Source organism: Leucoraja erinacea, chromosome 17 (assembly GCF_028641065.1).
Source record: "Leucoraja erinacea ecotype New England chromosome 17, Leri_hhj_1, whole genome shotgun sequence".
Classification (NCBI taxonomy): domain Eukaryota; kingdom Metazoa; phylum Chordata; class Chondrichthyes; order Rajiformes; family Rajidae; genus Leucoraja; species Leucoraja erinaceus.
In genome coordinates, this window is record NC_073393.1 from 18,603,606 (window position 1) to 18,618,610 (window position 15,005).

Sequence of the window (15,005 nt, forward strand, 5' to 3'; positions counted from 1 at the left end):
TCACATCAATTCTAACGCAATATTCCACCTCTCCACCAATTTAATATTGGTGGCCAGGGGGGGGGGGGGGGGGGGGGGGGGGGGGGGGGGGGGGGGCTTTCTGCCAGAGGGCTAGTATGCAAATTGTGCGCCAAATGGATTCTTGGGCTGGCGTCTCAGTCAATCAAGCCTGTTGTGCTGGCAACTCACTCACGGTTGATGGGCTGGTAGTTGACTCACGGCTAATCCTTGAAATTCTATTTCAAGCAGGGTTTAAGGCCACCAAATTCATGGACTGGTTGACAGGAGAGAGATTCTCAACAATTTTTTTTTTTAAACTAATAACACTTTTATTTTTCATTGATGGGAAGAATTCTCTGCATCTGCTCAGCGGAGGGGGACTGAGTAAGATGGCCAAAAATCACAGCCATAAGTGGTGGCGTTTTATCTAAAATCAATATACAGTGCAAACAGGAAGTAAATGCATTTACAGTAGTGTCTTTTAACCTCAAACCAAAGCACCCAAGCCACCATTTACAGTAAGTGGTGCCTTTCAACTTCACGCCAATGCACCCACGCCCCCATTTGCAGTAAGGAATGCATTTTAACTTCAAGCCATTGCACCCAAGCCACCATCTGCAGTAAGAAGTGCCTTTCAACTTCAAGCCACACCCAAGCCACACCCAAGCCACCATTTGCAGTAAGTGGTGTATCTCAACTTCAAGCCACACCCAAGCCATCATTTGCAGTAAGTAGTGCCTTTCAACTTCTTTTTTTTTAATTAAAAAAAAATATATTTTTATTAGAAGTAGACATATTATAAAGTATAGTTACATATTATAGTAAAAAGACTTTTCATATACATCAGTCATACATTATTACAATTTTCAATTATCAATTACTTCTGCTTCTAGTGTTTTTATTTTTTTATAGAAACAGAGAGAAAGAGAGGGTAGAAAGTTACAAATAAAAAAAAAAACAGAAAAACAAAGGAGGTGGAATGGATTACCTGTAATACGTCAATGGAGATAGGTTCGTAGATTAAAAAGTATAGCTTTTCATCTGATCCTGAGTTCAAGTTTCAGTTGGGTCCTCGTGCTGTGCCAATCTATCCCTTCAGATAGTTAATGAATGGAGCCCAGATTTTATCGAAAAGATCTTGTTTGTCCATTAAGACAAGTCTAATTCTTTCTAAGTATAGGGTCTCCGACATTTCCGTAATCCACATTTTAATTGTGGGGGTTGTAGGGCCTTTCCAAAATTTTAATATTAATTTTTTCCCGATTATTATACTGTAGTCGAGGAAATTTCTTTGGTTTGTTGTGAGTGTTAAACTTTGTTCTGATATTCCAAGTATTATTAATTTTGTGTCTGGGTCCAGTTTTGTATTAATAACTTCTGAAGTTATTTCAAAAATATCAGTCCAGAAATGTTTAAGTTTTATACAGTTTGCAAACGTATGTGTTAAATTAGCCTCTAGATGTAGACATTTATCACAAATAGGAGAGATTTGTGGGAAGATTCTATTTAGTTTTATTTTAGAGTAGTGTAGTCTATGTAAGACCTTGAATTGTATTAAAGTATGTCTGGCATTTAATGAACATTGATGTATTTGTTGTAAACTTTCGTCCCACATATCTTTCGTTATAGGGTGACCTATTTCATTTTCCCATTTGTATCTATATGGTTCGGTCGGTGGTACCTCGTTGTTTAGTAGGGTGTTATAAATATAAGCTATTAGTTTTTCAGTATTAGGATGCTTGTTCAAACATTCATCAAGAATTTCTGATTCCCTACTCCTGTAGACTTGTGTATTAGATTTAACATAATCTCTAATTTGTAGATATCTGAAGAAATTATTTGAGTGCAGTCCATAATTCTGTTGTAACTCTTGAAATGAAAGAAAAGTGCCTTTCCCATAAAGATGTCCTATATTTTTGATTCCATAATTTTTCCATTGTGTGAAACCTTTGTCCATAAAGGATGATTTGAATAAAGGATTATTTACAATGGGAAGGCATAGTGGTATATTATTCAATTTTAAATCTTTTTTTATTTGTTTCCAAATTCGTATTCCACTATGTATTATGGGGTTTTCTTTATAGGTTTTTTTGTGCAGTTTTGTGGGGGCAAATATGATCGGTCCAATTTCAAAAGGTAGACAGTCTTCCTTTTCCATCATTAACCAATCTGGTTGTCGATCCATTTCTTCCAGCCAGAAATTCATGTTTTTAATATGAACTACCCAAAAATAAAATAAGAAATTTGGCAAAGCCAAACCTCCATTTATCTTTGACTTACATAAATGTTTTTTACTTATTCTATGATTCTTATAATTCCAGACAAAACTTGTAACATTGGAGTCGACTTTTTTGAAAAAAGTTTTTGGAATATATATCGGAATTAATTGAAGTAGGTACAGCAGTTGCGGTAAAAAAAATCATTTTTATAGCTTTAATTCTCCCAAGCATAGAAATGGGGAGTGTTTTCCAGTATTGAATATTCTTATGTAGTTTATTCAGTTAGAGTGGGAAATTTAGTTTAAATAAAGAGATATATGTCTTAGTTACATAGATTCCTAAGCCACAATTTGCAGTAAGTAGTGCCTTTCAACTTCAAGCCACACCCAAGCCACCATTAGCAGTAAGAGGTGCCTTTCAACTTCAAGTCAAAGCTCCCAAGCCACCATTTGCAGTAAGTAGTGCCTTTCAACTTCATGCCACCATTTGCAGTGCCTTTCAACTTAATGCCAAAGCACCCAAGCCACCATTTGCAGTAAGTAGTGCCTTGCAACTTCAAACCACAATTTGCAGTAAGTAGTGCCTTTCAACTTCAAGCCAATGCACCCACGCCCCCATTTGCAGTAAGTAATGCATTTTAACTTCAAGCCATTGCACCCAAGCCACCATTTGCAGTAAGTAGTGCCTTTCAATTTCAAGCCAAAGCAACCAGTCCACCATTTGCAGTAAGTAGTGCCTTTCAATTTCAAGACATACCCAAGCCAAGCCAAACCAAGCCAACCAGGAGGGAGGAGGGGGGAGGGGCTTTCTGGAGCACTAGTATGAACTATTTTAGAACCAATAGTCTTTTTTTTTGCAAGCTTTAGAACCAAGTTATTTTTTTGCAAGCTTTAGAACCAATAGTCTTTTTTTTGCAAGCTTTGGAACCAATAGTCATTTTTTTGCAAGCTTTAGAACCAATAGAGACACATTTTGCAAGCTTTAGAACCAATAGACATTTTTTGCAAGCTTTAGAACCAAGAGACATTTTTTTTGCAAGCTTTAGAACCAATAGACATTTTTTTTGCAAGCTTTAGAACCAATAGACATTTTTTGCAAGCTTTAGAATCAATAGACGTTTTTTGCAAGCTTTAGAACCAATAGACATTTTTTTTGCAAGCTTTAGAACCAATAGACATTTTTTTGAAAGCTTTAGAACCAATAGACATGTTTTTGCAAGCGTTAGAACCACTAAGGGCACTTACATTTGAGTAGACATGTGTTCAGTGTTATTCACAGCTCAGAGAAACATGACCCTCTGCCTTCCTCCAGCTTGCAGACACTGATTGAGGCACACCACTTCCTGGTTTTATAGTCCTTCCCCCCCCCCTGCCGCCAGCGGGGGCAGCAGAGAGAATGGGGAATTTTGTAAAAACATTAATATTCTCTGTCATTTTTAATCGACGGGAAAAATTCTCAGCACACATGCGGCGGAGGGGGGCTCTGAGCAAGGTTGCCAAAAATGACGGCCGTAGGTGGCGGCGTTCTCTCGGAAATCGCAGCACAGATCGCCAAAACCGGTCAAGAACAGAGTTTTAGTAATATAGATAGATGTGGACAGAATCTCAATCTCTCTCCCATCTACAACAGTTCCTGGCTTCTCGCCATTGAAAGAATCCTCAGCCAACTGAAGTAGGGTTACGGTGGATGACCACAGACTTTGCCCTTTCTTCCCAGAATCATTCACAAGTAACTGACCTTGTGTGTCATGAGGTACAACTGAACGTCAATGTTACAGACAAGAGCCTCTGCTTTGCCACTGGGGTTCTCCATTGGGAAACAGGTAAATGAACGTCCACAGTCATCAAAGGGAAAGTCTCGGCCCTGCATAAGATAAGAGAGAGAAAATAAAACACTTAAAACATTTTAGCTTAACTTTTGTTCTCTTTCTGAAATTATCTATTGATGTTTCCAAAGAATATGATAGCTTTTTTGTTTCTTACGTACGTGGACCATCTCCATCCTTACGCATGAGCAGAAGAAGAGGAGGTAGGATTGGGCGCAGGGACAGAGAAGGGCAATAGCTGGGGCAGGAGCAGATATGGGAGCATTGGCTGCTAATTGGACAGGGAAAGAATCTGGGAAGCAGAAACTGATCGAGTCATCACTCATTATACTGTATCTCATTTGTATTGACAGGAAAGGAGGCTATTCAGCCCATCTATGTTAGCTCACAGAACATTCTCATCAGTACCATTCACTCAGTTATTTCCCGGCAACATACACTCTCTCACATCCGGTACCTATTGACTCATGTCCTACTCTCTACCTACACAGGCCAATTCACCTACCAACAAATCTTTGGGAGAAGCACAGGGGGAAACCCCATGTGGCTACAGGGAGAGTGTGCAAGCTCTACACCAAAGAGCACAAGAGGCCAGGATTGACCCCGGGTTGCTGAAGGTGTGTGGCAGTGGCACTATGTGCTGCGCCACTGTGCCGCCTGTTCTGCAGCGCCACTCTGCTGACTGTTGTGTCACCTGTTCAGCCTCCTGCAGGATGTAGTGGCAGCATACATAGTCTTGCACTATTGGATATGCAGCCTTTCAATAAGAAGGTAGAAGAATATTGTTACAATGTTTCTACAGAACTTTTTTTTTAAAGTATTCCTGATGTCCTGCCAATATATATATCTTGTCCAACACAACACAACACAGATTGCTGTTTGTGGGATCTTCCTGGATCTCCCATTGTGTTACATTTCCCCAAATAACAACAGTGACTACATTTCACTTCAAAATTGATTAATTAGTTGTAAAGTGCATCTGGGGGTGCTGTGGTCAGAGAAGTATATAAATGCATGTGTGTTCAATCTTACTGGTTCCTTTATCTACTCAGCTGATGACAGATACCTAATGACTTTAATGGCTTCAAAGTTAAACAATCCCTCCGTAATGAAAACGTATATTGCTTATTCTGGTGGTTGTGAGGTCTCAGAGTGCTGAGTGACTGGCCTTCCTCCGATTAATGGGACCAATTGCTGATTGGGGCAGTTGAGGCCAAGGCCCAAGAGTTTGCTGACTCTTACAGGACAGTTATTTCACAGTCACTTTATTAACTGGGCAGAAGCCAAACAGCAACAACCATTCCTCAGCTTTAACAAGACAGATACTTGACATTTACTGCATTGTGCCCAGCATAAAATACAACCTACCTGATGCAGTTTATAGAATGGTTTGAAAAGTCTATCTGGAAGCAGAGGAACCACCATCAAATAAATAAATAATTTATTAGTGAGGTGTAATTTCAGGATTTCTCCCACCATCTTCATGGGTTAAATATGGCATGTTATGGAACTTTATCAATTTATGATGTATGGGTTAACTGTATGAAGCAGGGCTATTCCAGTCAGTGCCAGTATTCTTGGATCATTAAGAGGAACAAAAAGCATCAGCTCAATTCCCAACGTGGACTGCTTCCAGTTGTTTCTTACTGCTTAGAAGGAGAAGGCTTGTGCAGTTTCACTACAATGAATAACTTGATAGCTTGAAAAGGAAAATACTTGAATGCGCCTTCAAAATGGAATTGGATAGGCATGTGAGAGACAATAAAATGCAGGGTTCTGGGGTGTGAAACAGATGAGATGACTCTACTCGGAGCCACAATATTCAAAGTTCAAAGTTCAAACTTTATTGTCAATTCAAATACAGAGTCCTACTCTCTCTGTATTCAGAGTATACTGTCTCATAAAATGATCAGTCTGAAGAAGGGTTCCGATGCCAAATGTCTAGTTTAATTTAGTTTATTGTCACATGTACAGTGAAAAGCTTTTGGCTGTCTGTCCATTTCCCTCCAGATACTGCCTGACCCACTGAGTTCCTCCAGTTTGTTTTTTCCTTGGGATTCCAGCATCTGCAGTCTCTTCTGTCTCCATTAAATGGTCACTTGTGCTGACTTGTGTTGGTTGCTGGGTCATTAAACTAATCTTTTTTTTAATGAGCTTTTGTCTTCGTTTTGTTTTCCGTGCTGTAATTGTTATATGGTTATATGGTCTTGCATGGGATTATTGTCAGCATTATTACTGGTTGTAATTATTGAGGTGGTGACTATTATCTTGTCTGAGCCACTGGATACCACAGGTTTGCTATTTTCACATCATCTGATATTGCCTTAACCTGTACATACTCCAATTACTGCCTACAGGAAAAACACGGAAGAAAGGGGGCATCTAAAAACTTGAAATCATCTATATGACTTTTTTCTACTTCTTGTTAGAATGATTTATTATCCAATTTAAAATTTCCTCCTAGCTAAGCCTCCTGTGAAAGCTGCGTCCTGAAGATGACATTCATAATATCAAGCACACGATACCTGTCGCTGATCCAAATCACCCTAAAACTAAACTTGTACAGTGTGACAAATCCCCAGCTGCCCATGACGTGCTGCCTTTAGTGTAAGTGGGTTTTCTAGAATTATTCTGCAGTCAGTTTCCATGACAACAGATAGGCAAGCTGACTGGTCTGTGGTGCTGATATTTTCAGACCATGTTATCACTGTTCATGTAGGACCTCGTCCTGGCAAAAAAACCCTCATCATGTCTTCTACTCCTCACCTTAATCCAACAAGCTTATAACTTTGCTCTTTAGGGTAGCACTGGGGCGCAGCTAGTAAAGCCATAACCTCACAGCATCGGAGAATTAATGGAGTAATGGGATTCTTCTGCAAGCCAGTTTAGACTCCATGGTCTTCTATTCATGTGAGATTATGAGCCTCAAGAGAGAGAGTGTCAACAGGATAATAGTTAACATTTTGGTTAGTTAACACATGTACGTGTGTGCAAACACAGATTCATTTGAATGAAAGGTAATGAGAGTGTCCTCTAATCCACCGTTCTATTCTCTGAATCCAGAAATGTTGGAATCTATTCTAATCCTCAAACTGTGGCAGGGATCACCGTATGCAGTTCGGATCACAAATCAAACTCAGAAGCTCTTCCTACACAAGGCTCAGTATAAGCAAGGCAAACATTGAGTGGTAGAAGGGAAATGCCAGTCATTTTATTGAAATGCTGGAGCCAAGACAAGGAACAGTTTTGTGGAGTCCTCTGAGCTCTCAGTGGGTATCACAGTTATCTCAGAGTCTGATGGCTGTGGGTTCAACCTCCAGTTGCACAAACCAAAGCACACACTACCATACAACACTGCAGTGCTGTTGTACTTTTGATTTGCTGGTTCTTGGATGAGATATTGAACTAAACGCAATTGCCTATTTCGATGGATTTAAGAGTTTCAGTTGAGGAAATAGTGAAGTATTGATGCCTCATAGAAGAATCAATAGCAACAAATGCTTGGTGGTTACGATGTTAGTATTTGTGGAAGCTTCCTCTGTACAAATTGGCAAATTAGTCAAGCATAATTTGTTGTCTAGAAAGATCGGACTCACATGGAGATCAGGAAAGGAGATACTATATTTCTATACTATATATAGAAACAATATAAATACTATATTGAGAGATTTATGCCAGTTGGAAGAGTGGGCTGAAAGATGGCAGATGGAGTTTAATGCTGATAAGTGTGAGGTGCTACATCTTGGCAGGACAAATCAAAATAGGACGTACATGGTAAATGGTAGGGAATTGAAGAATGTAGGAGAACAGAGGGATCTGGGAATAACTGTGCACAGTTCCCTGAAAGTGGAATCTCATGTAGATAGGGTGGTAAAGAAAGCTTTTGGTGTGCTGGCCTTTATAAATCAGAGCATTGAGTATAGAAGTTGGGATGTAATGTTAAATTTGTACAAGGCATTGGTGAGACCAATTCTGGAGTATGGTGTACAATTTTGGTCGCCTAATTATAGGAAGGATGTCAACAAAATAGAGAGAGTACAGAGGAGATTTACTAGAATGTTGCCTGGGTTTCAGCAACTAAGTTACAGAGAAAGGTTGAACACAAGTTAGGGCTTTATTCTTTGGAACGCAGAAGGTTAAGGGGGGACTTGATAGAGGTTTTTAAAATGATGAGAGGGATAGACAGAGTTGACGTGGAAAAGCTTTTCCCACTGAGAGTAGGGAAGATTCAAACAAGGGGACATGACATGAGAATTAAGGGACTGAAGTTTAGGGGTAACATGAGGGGGAACTTCTTTACTCAGAGAGTGGTAGCTGTGTGGAATGAGCTTCCAGTGAAGGTGGTGGAGGCAGGTTCGTTTTTATCATTTAAAAATAAATTGGATAGTTATATGCATGGGAAGGGAATGGAGGGTTATGGTCTGAGCACAGGTATATGGGACTAGGGGAGATTATGTGTTCGGCATGGACTAGAAGGGTCGAGATGGCCTGTTTCCGTGCTGTAATTGTTATATGGTTATATGGTTATATAGTTATATGCGTAAGCTCATTCTTGGTGAAACTACATGGTGGAGCGATCTACCACTCACTTGTTTACTCGTAGTGTTTTGCACTAATGTCTTGTTTTTACCCCCACGGTGCTTTTCGTTTCACTGTCTTGCAGAAATTTCATGCAATTTGTGGTTTTGGATGTTGTCCAAGTCTGTGATGTTACTGCAATCAAGATTTTAGTTGCAGCAACACGTGTGTCTCGCTGTACTTGTGCATTTGACAATAAACGTGGCTTGCTGCTACTCTAATTACAGCAATAAAATCTTGTATGTATCGAGAGAACTCTGCATGAGAGAAATATGTTCTTCCCAAAGAAACTGATGAAGAAATTTTAATTTTAAAAGAAATTTAGCAAAAGATACATTAGCAAAAATAAATTGGATAGGCATATGGATGATAAGGGGATGGAGGGTTATGGTATGAGTGCAGGCAAGTGGGACTAAGGGAAAATAATTGTTCGGTACGGACTTGTAGGGCCGAGATGGCCTGTTTCCGTGCTGTAATTGTTATATGGTTATATGGTTATCTAACTAAAGTCAGATAGGCTCCCCTTTGTAAACAACCTTCCCCTTTATGGCTGTTAGATGAATGGATTTAATGACTCACCATGTGGAGGATCAATAGTCGTGCTGTCCGTAGAACATCAGAGGTGACAACCTGGAACAAAGAGATAAGAAACTGTTAGGCAAACCATAGACACAAAAAGCTGGAGTAGCTCAGCAGGACAGGCAGCATCTCTGGAGAGAAAGAATGGGTGACGTTTCGGGTCATGACCCTTCTTCAGACTTTTTTGCTTATCTCACAGGCTCCCCATGCTTTATAAATATTTTGGCTATTACCATGCAACTGTTCCAGAGATACCAGTTTCTCAGTGGAACGTATGAATTGTCACCCTTCTTATGCGGAACTACAAAGGGAGTTTTACTAGAATGCCCTGTGGAAGGCATCACAGCCATGCTGGGGCCTGCCTGCGCCAAAGTGTGTCACTTGCCAAAGTCACATGTCCTATGTCAAGCAGAGTCACTGGATAATGAGACCCTGGGGTACATTTACCCCTCTCGTTCATAAAAGTATAGAAATAACCACAAATTAACTCTTGGTTTATCATTTGGGTGTTTTCTTATGGTCCACCCTTTTTTATATATCATTCAGCTCAGTGTGCCATTGAATGCAAATCATGTAATCTGCCATATTCATGCAAGTTATTTTTAGTTTTTAGAGATACAGTATGAGAACAGTCCCTTTGGCCCACGGAGTCTATGCCAACCACTTATCACCTGTTTGTATTAGTTCTATGTTATCCCACTTTCAAATCCACTGTCTACACATTAGGGGCAATCTACAGAATGCAATTAACCTACAGACCTACACATTTTTGATATGTGGGAGGAAACTGGTGCACCCAGGAGTAACACACGCAGTCACAGGGAGAATATGTAAACTATGCACAGACAGCACCCAATGTGAATAGGCAGTCTCTCTCGGCAGAGCTTTCACTTTCAAATTTCTTTAAAGAAAAATAACCTGTAGAACCTGTTAGTAACCACATAGAAATATTTTGCAGTGCAATTCACTGTACGGGCTGAAGCATGATAAGAAATTAAAGACAGAGTGCATATTGAGACTGCATATTCCAAGCATAATACAGAATTGAAGTTTTAGGAAAAGTAATATGAATCTAAGCTCAAGCTTTTGAGAGAATTAAGATCCTTCAGCAAAATCCCCAGTAAAAAGAAATGAAAAATATTAAAGAAAATTTAAAATCTGCTGCGAAATATTAGTCCAAAGTTTCTGTTGAAATGTCAACAATTGACTCCACTATAACTGACATTTACCCATATAACCTAAAGCACATAACTGAAACTAAATAAACTACTGGGTTTACTCATAAATGTAGAAGTTCTGAAGCTGTTATCAGTGTTGTTGACACTTTTCAATAATTGGCTCCAACATTACATTACATTGTGTGGAGGAACAAAGTTGTAGCAAGTTCCCAGTGTATCTATCCCAACAACTTGCACAATGTCAGGGGAGAGGAATGGCTGTGAAGAACAATGTTAATTTGCATTTTAATAATTATTTGCTCTGCATTGTGAATGTGCTTTGATCATATAAAGATTTCAAGAGGATTTTAAAAGCAATCACACTAATAACTGTAGAACATAGCTCTTTAGTCCACCTTTGGAACAAGTCATCAAAGAGTTATGTGATATTGGTAAAGCTTAAACTGAGCATTATGCCACCGAGCATTACCAGTTGACACTCAGGACAGCAATTAGAGTCGATTAGTCCTTTCTCAGGAGAGAACATCTACGTTATTGAGGACCTAACAGATCAGATATACTGGAATGAGCTGGCTGGAGTTGCAGCTGGCTTGAGAACTCAAATCTTCAGCAATAATCCACAATGCTGGGTTCATATAAACTCCATAGAAACAGCATCTGAAATCAGGATCAAACCCGTCTCTGATGGTGTGAGGCAGCAGCAATACTGGCTGTGCTACAGTGCGGCACAGTTTGACAAAAGTGCACACATTTTAACAAAAGAACCATAATTATACCAGCAGTGACAGATTTTGCTGACTACCAGTGATTTAATGAGATTGCTGGTCATTGAACCATAGGACTTCTTCCGCAAGGGTTCTGGGACAATGTTCCTCTGGGGAGCTTGGCACCCTGCTGAACAGTGAAGCCCAGATGATCAGAGGAATCTTCCAAGCCCAAAGTCACCTTCAGAATAGCTTTGACAAACATTCCTAGTTGTCAGATTAAGTAGTATCTCAGATCACTAATGTCATGCTGCTCCCCTCTCAAGGGGAAGAAGAAGACATACCAATTAAGTTTAATGTCTCAAGTGTGCCGACAAAGCTTTCTTTGCGACCCATCCCAATGCCTGGCAAAGCATTCTTGCTATGTGGATTGAGCGTGGGCATGGAGCTTGAGACTGAAGAAATTTGAGATATGTATGAAGATATGCGGTAGGCATGGGGTGAGAGTAAGTGTCAATGTAGCATGTGTAAGTATGCGCACGTGGAAGATAAAAATTAAATCCTTTCTTAATTCATTTTGATCGGAATTGAACAAGGTAACGAAAGGGTGTGTAGATGTGGCAATTGGCATCTCTCGTTGACCAGGTGCAGAAGACGATCGTGAGAATCGGCAAAAACAAGATTTAGACGCATAACCTCTTGTTTGGGAATGCTTGGAATGTTGAATGTAAACATAACAAAATTAGGACAGAGATAAGGAAGCTTGTTTTTCAGTGGGAAGCTACTGAATGTTGGATCACAATAGTTAACGCTAGAACAGGATATGAAGTTATCCTTTGTTCACATCTGAACTATATTTATGAGCGATCGCCTGCTATAACCCAGCTAGCTCCCTTTGTACCACTGCCGGGAGAAGGATCTGATCATGATTGTTTATTATTTATACAAGCCACTGCCGCTCCCCGGCCGGACTTAGTCATCCGATTGATAATCCTGACCTGGTCCTATTTACCAATGGCTCTTCACACCAACCTAGCAATGACAGATTGTTAGCAGAGTATGAGGTAGTCTAACACAAAATAAAAGTTGTTTACTGCACAGTATAACTGTCGGCTAACTCTGCTGTGAAGTCAAAGAACTGGTGTGCATCTCTCCATGATATCATGCAATAAAGTCACTTGAAACAAACCTCAAAATCTCCGCTTTTCCTTTTCCTTTAATTTCCCTCTAAGTTAATTTTTTCCACCGTGCATATGATTTTACTGTGTGCACGAGAGCATAAATGAACTTGCTGAGTGCGAGTATCAGAGTATGTGTGTGCAAGAGTTTCAACTTAGTGCAATTGTGGAGTATCTTATTGTTGTACTCTTCAGTCAAGGTGCGAGGCTGGATCTTAAATTATTAAACTGACTGATTTATTCCATGCCCAGCCCCCTAATTCCTTTTCTCCTCTTTCCCTTTCCAGCGCAGTGTAATTCCACCTGCTCGCCCACTTGCCTTCTTTTGAGTTTCTAGTCTTGTCTTCCTGATTCCAGTTGCTCAATTTATTCATCTTTCTATCTCTGTCCAGGTCTTCAATCAATTGTCAGTTTTAGGAGATGAGCTAGGCCAGAAACACAATCTATGCTGATATAACCTGAACATGTTAGATGCTTCATGTGAGCAGGCCAAAATATAGGCAACATATTGGCCTGAGGCAGAAAAAGTTTTATTAGCACTTTAGAGATCCTAGGTAAATTCTAAGGAAAGATCGAAGAGATCCAAGGAAAGTCTAACTATGGCCATGGTGGTGTGAATAGGGCAAAGTTCCAAACATCTCATATGTCACAAGGGCTACATGATTCAACAATCAAAAAGTGATTATAAAATTCATTTCCCCATATGTTCTGAAACACTGACTTTATGAACATTGGCTGTCACTATTTTTTAAACATCAGAAGTGTAAGAAAAGTATGCAATGCAAGAGAGATTTGAGAAAGAGAAATCCACATAAGGCCAAGATCTGAGTGGCTTTGATAAATCTGAAAGGTTTTGAGGATCTTCAGAGTGAGTCAGATCAAAGAACTGTGAGCTACTTTGAGAGAGAAAAATCGAAGGAAATCCTTCTTTGAAAAGGAAGTCAGATAGAAGAAAGGTGATGGAAACAGAAATGCAGGAGGAAGTTTGGACTGAGCAGGGAAATACTGTAACTAGTTAAAATGAAAAAAACTTTCTCTTTAGTATACACATGGTGTATCACATCACTTAGACTGAGCATGGTGATTATTGAATACAGCATGATTTCATGGACTTAACAGAGGCAGCCACCAGATGCTCTCTGAGAATGGTAATTCTCTTTTTACTAGTCACTTATGGAAATACATATTTGTCTCTTAATGGTAAACGACACTGTTATGACATATATTCAAATTGGATCAGATACCAAAACTGATGCAAAGACACCCATTTCTCACCACAAGTGTTCTATGCCATTAGAAAAAAGTCCTCATCGGACAGTAGGCTCCGCCAACGAGCACACAAAGAAAAACTGGAGAGCAGTATCCAATCGTAGACTGGAGAGCAAACCTGGATTTGTGCAGCTTTGAATGCCAGGTTTGCCTCTTGTATTAAAACAGCGAGATATCAATAGCACAGACACCACATAACTGGCCTACAGGAGGTGCATAGAAAATGTGTCCACACTTCAGAATTGCTGTGTAGGAAGGAACTGCAAATGCTGGTTTAAACTGAAGATAGAGATCAAAAGCTGGAGTAACTCAGCGGGTCCGACAGCATCTCTTGAGTAAAGGAATACGTGACGTTTCGGGTCTGGATCCTTCTTCTTTTGTCTGAAGAAAGGTCCTGACCTAAAACGTCAAGAATTGTCCCTTTGGTTGGCATCTCCCAACGTCAGAACAGTGCAATATAATTCATTTTCTTTTCTTGAAATAAATCCCATCATTGAGGAAATGGACACAAAATGCTGGAGTAACTCAACGGTATCTCTGGAGAGAAGGAATGGGTGACGTTTCAGGATGAGACCCTTTATCGTTGAGGAGACCACACCATCACACTTAGCAGTGCGTTCCAACACTCACCGTGTAACAAATTTGCATCTTTCATCTGCTTTAAACTTTACCTCACTGAGCATAAATCTGTGCCATCCAATCATAGACGTTCTACACAAGGAAAAAGGGTTTAACTGCCTCCCCATCTATGCCTCTCATAATTTTATATATTTTAATCAGACCTCCCCTAAACCTTTGACGCTCCAGAACCAACAATGTAAGTTTGTCCAACTTCTCCTTGTAGCTCATACCCTCAAACCCAGGTGGTACTTTGGTAAACCTCTTTGGCACCCTCACCAATGCCTCCACACCCTTCCTGTAATGGGGCGAGCAGATATAACCTGTTCTATAAAGCTGCAACATGTCTGACTGACTCTTACACTCTGACTCAATGCCTCCATCAATGAAGGCAAGAATAACTCTCGCTTATTTTACCATTCTATCAACTTGCATTGCCATTTTAATTGAACTAGGTACATGGACTCCAAGATCCCTCTATATATCAATGCCTGTTAAAGGTCTCTCTATTAACTGTATACTTTTCCCTTACATTCAACCTCCCAAAGTGTAACATCTCACACACGCTCGCATCAAATCTCCATCTGCCATTTCCCTGCCCCTATTGTAACTAATCTAAATTCCATTTTTGGCCTTTGACAGCCTGCCTCAATGTTCACAACTACACCACTTTTGGCATTGCCTACAAACTTACTAACCAACCTATCATAGTTCAGTTGAGTTTTCAGTTTTAGTTTAATGTCACGTGCTAATCTAGTGTAATGTCAAGCTTTTGTTGCGTGCTAACCAGTCAGCAGAAAGTCCATACATGATTCCAATCCATTCACAGTACACAGATACATGATAAGGGAAACATG

The 15,005-nt window shown here is 39.9% G+C and overlaps 1 protein-coding gene across 2 annotated transcripts in view; it reads right to left on the minus strand.

The window, feature by feature from the left end:
• LOC129705231 (L-fucose kinase) overlaps positions 1-15,005 on the minus strand; it is a 139,248-nt gene that overhangs the window by 57,425 nt on the left and 66,818 nt on the right. For both annotated transcript variants that reach the window (XM_055648713.1, XM_055648712.1), the window contains exons 4-5: positions 9,202-9,252; positions 3,957-4,082 (exon numbers count right to left, since the gene is read on the minus strand). In XM_055648713.1, the coding sequence (XP_055504688.1) occupies positions 3,957-4,082; positions 9,202-9,252 (177 nt within the window). The remainder of the gene's footprint in view (positions 1-3,956; positions 4,083-9,201; positions 9,253-15,005) is intronic.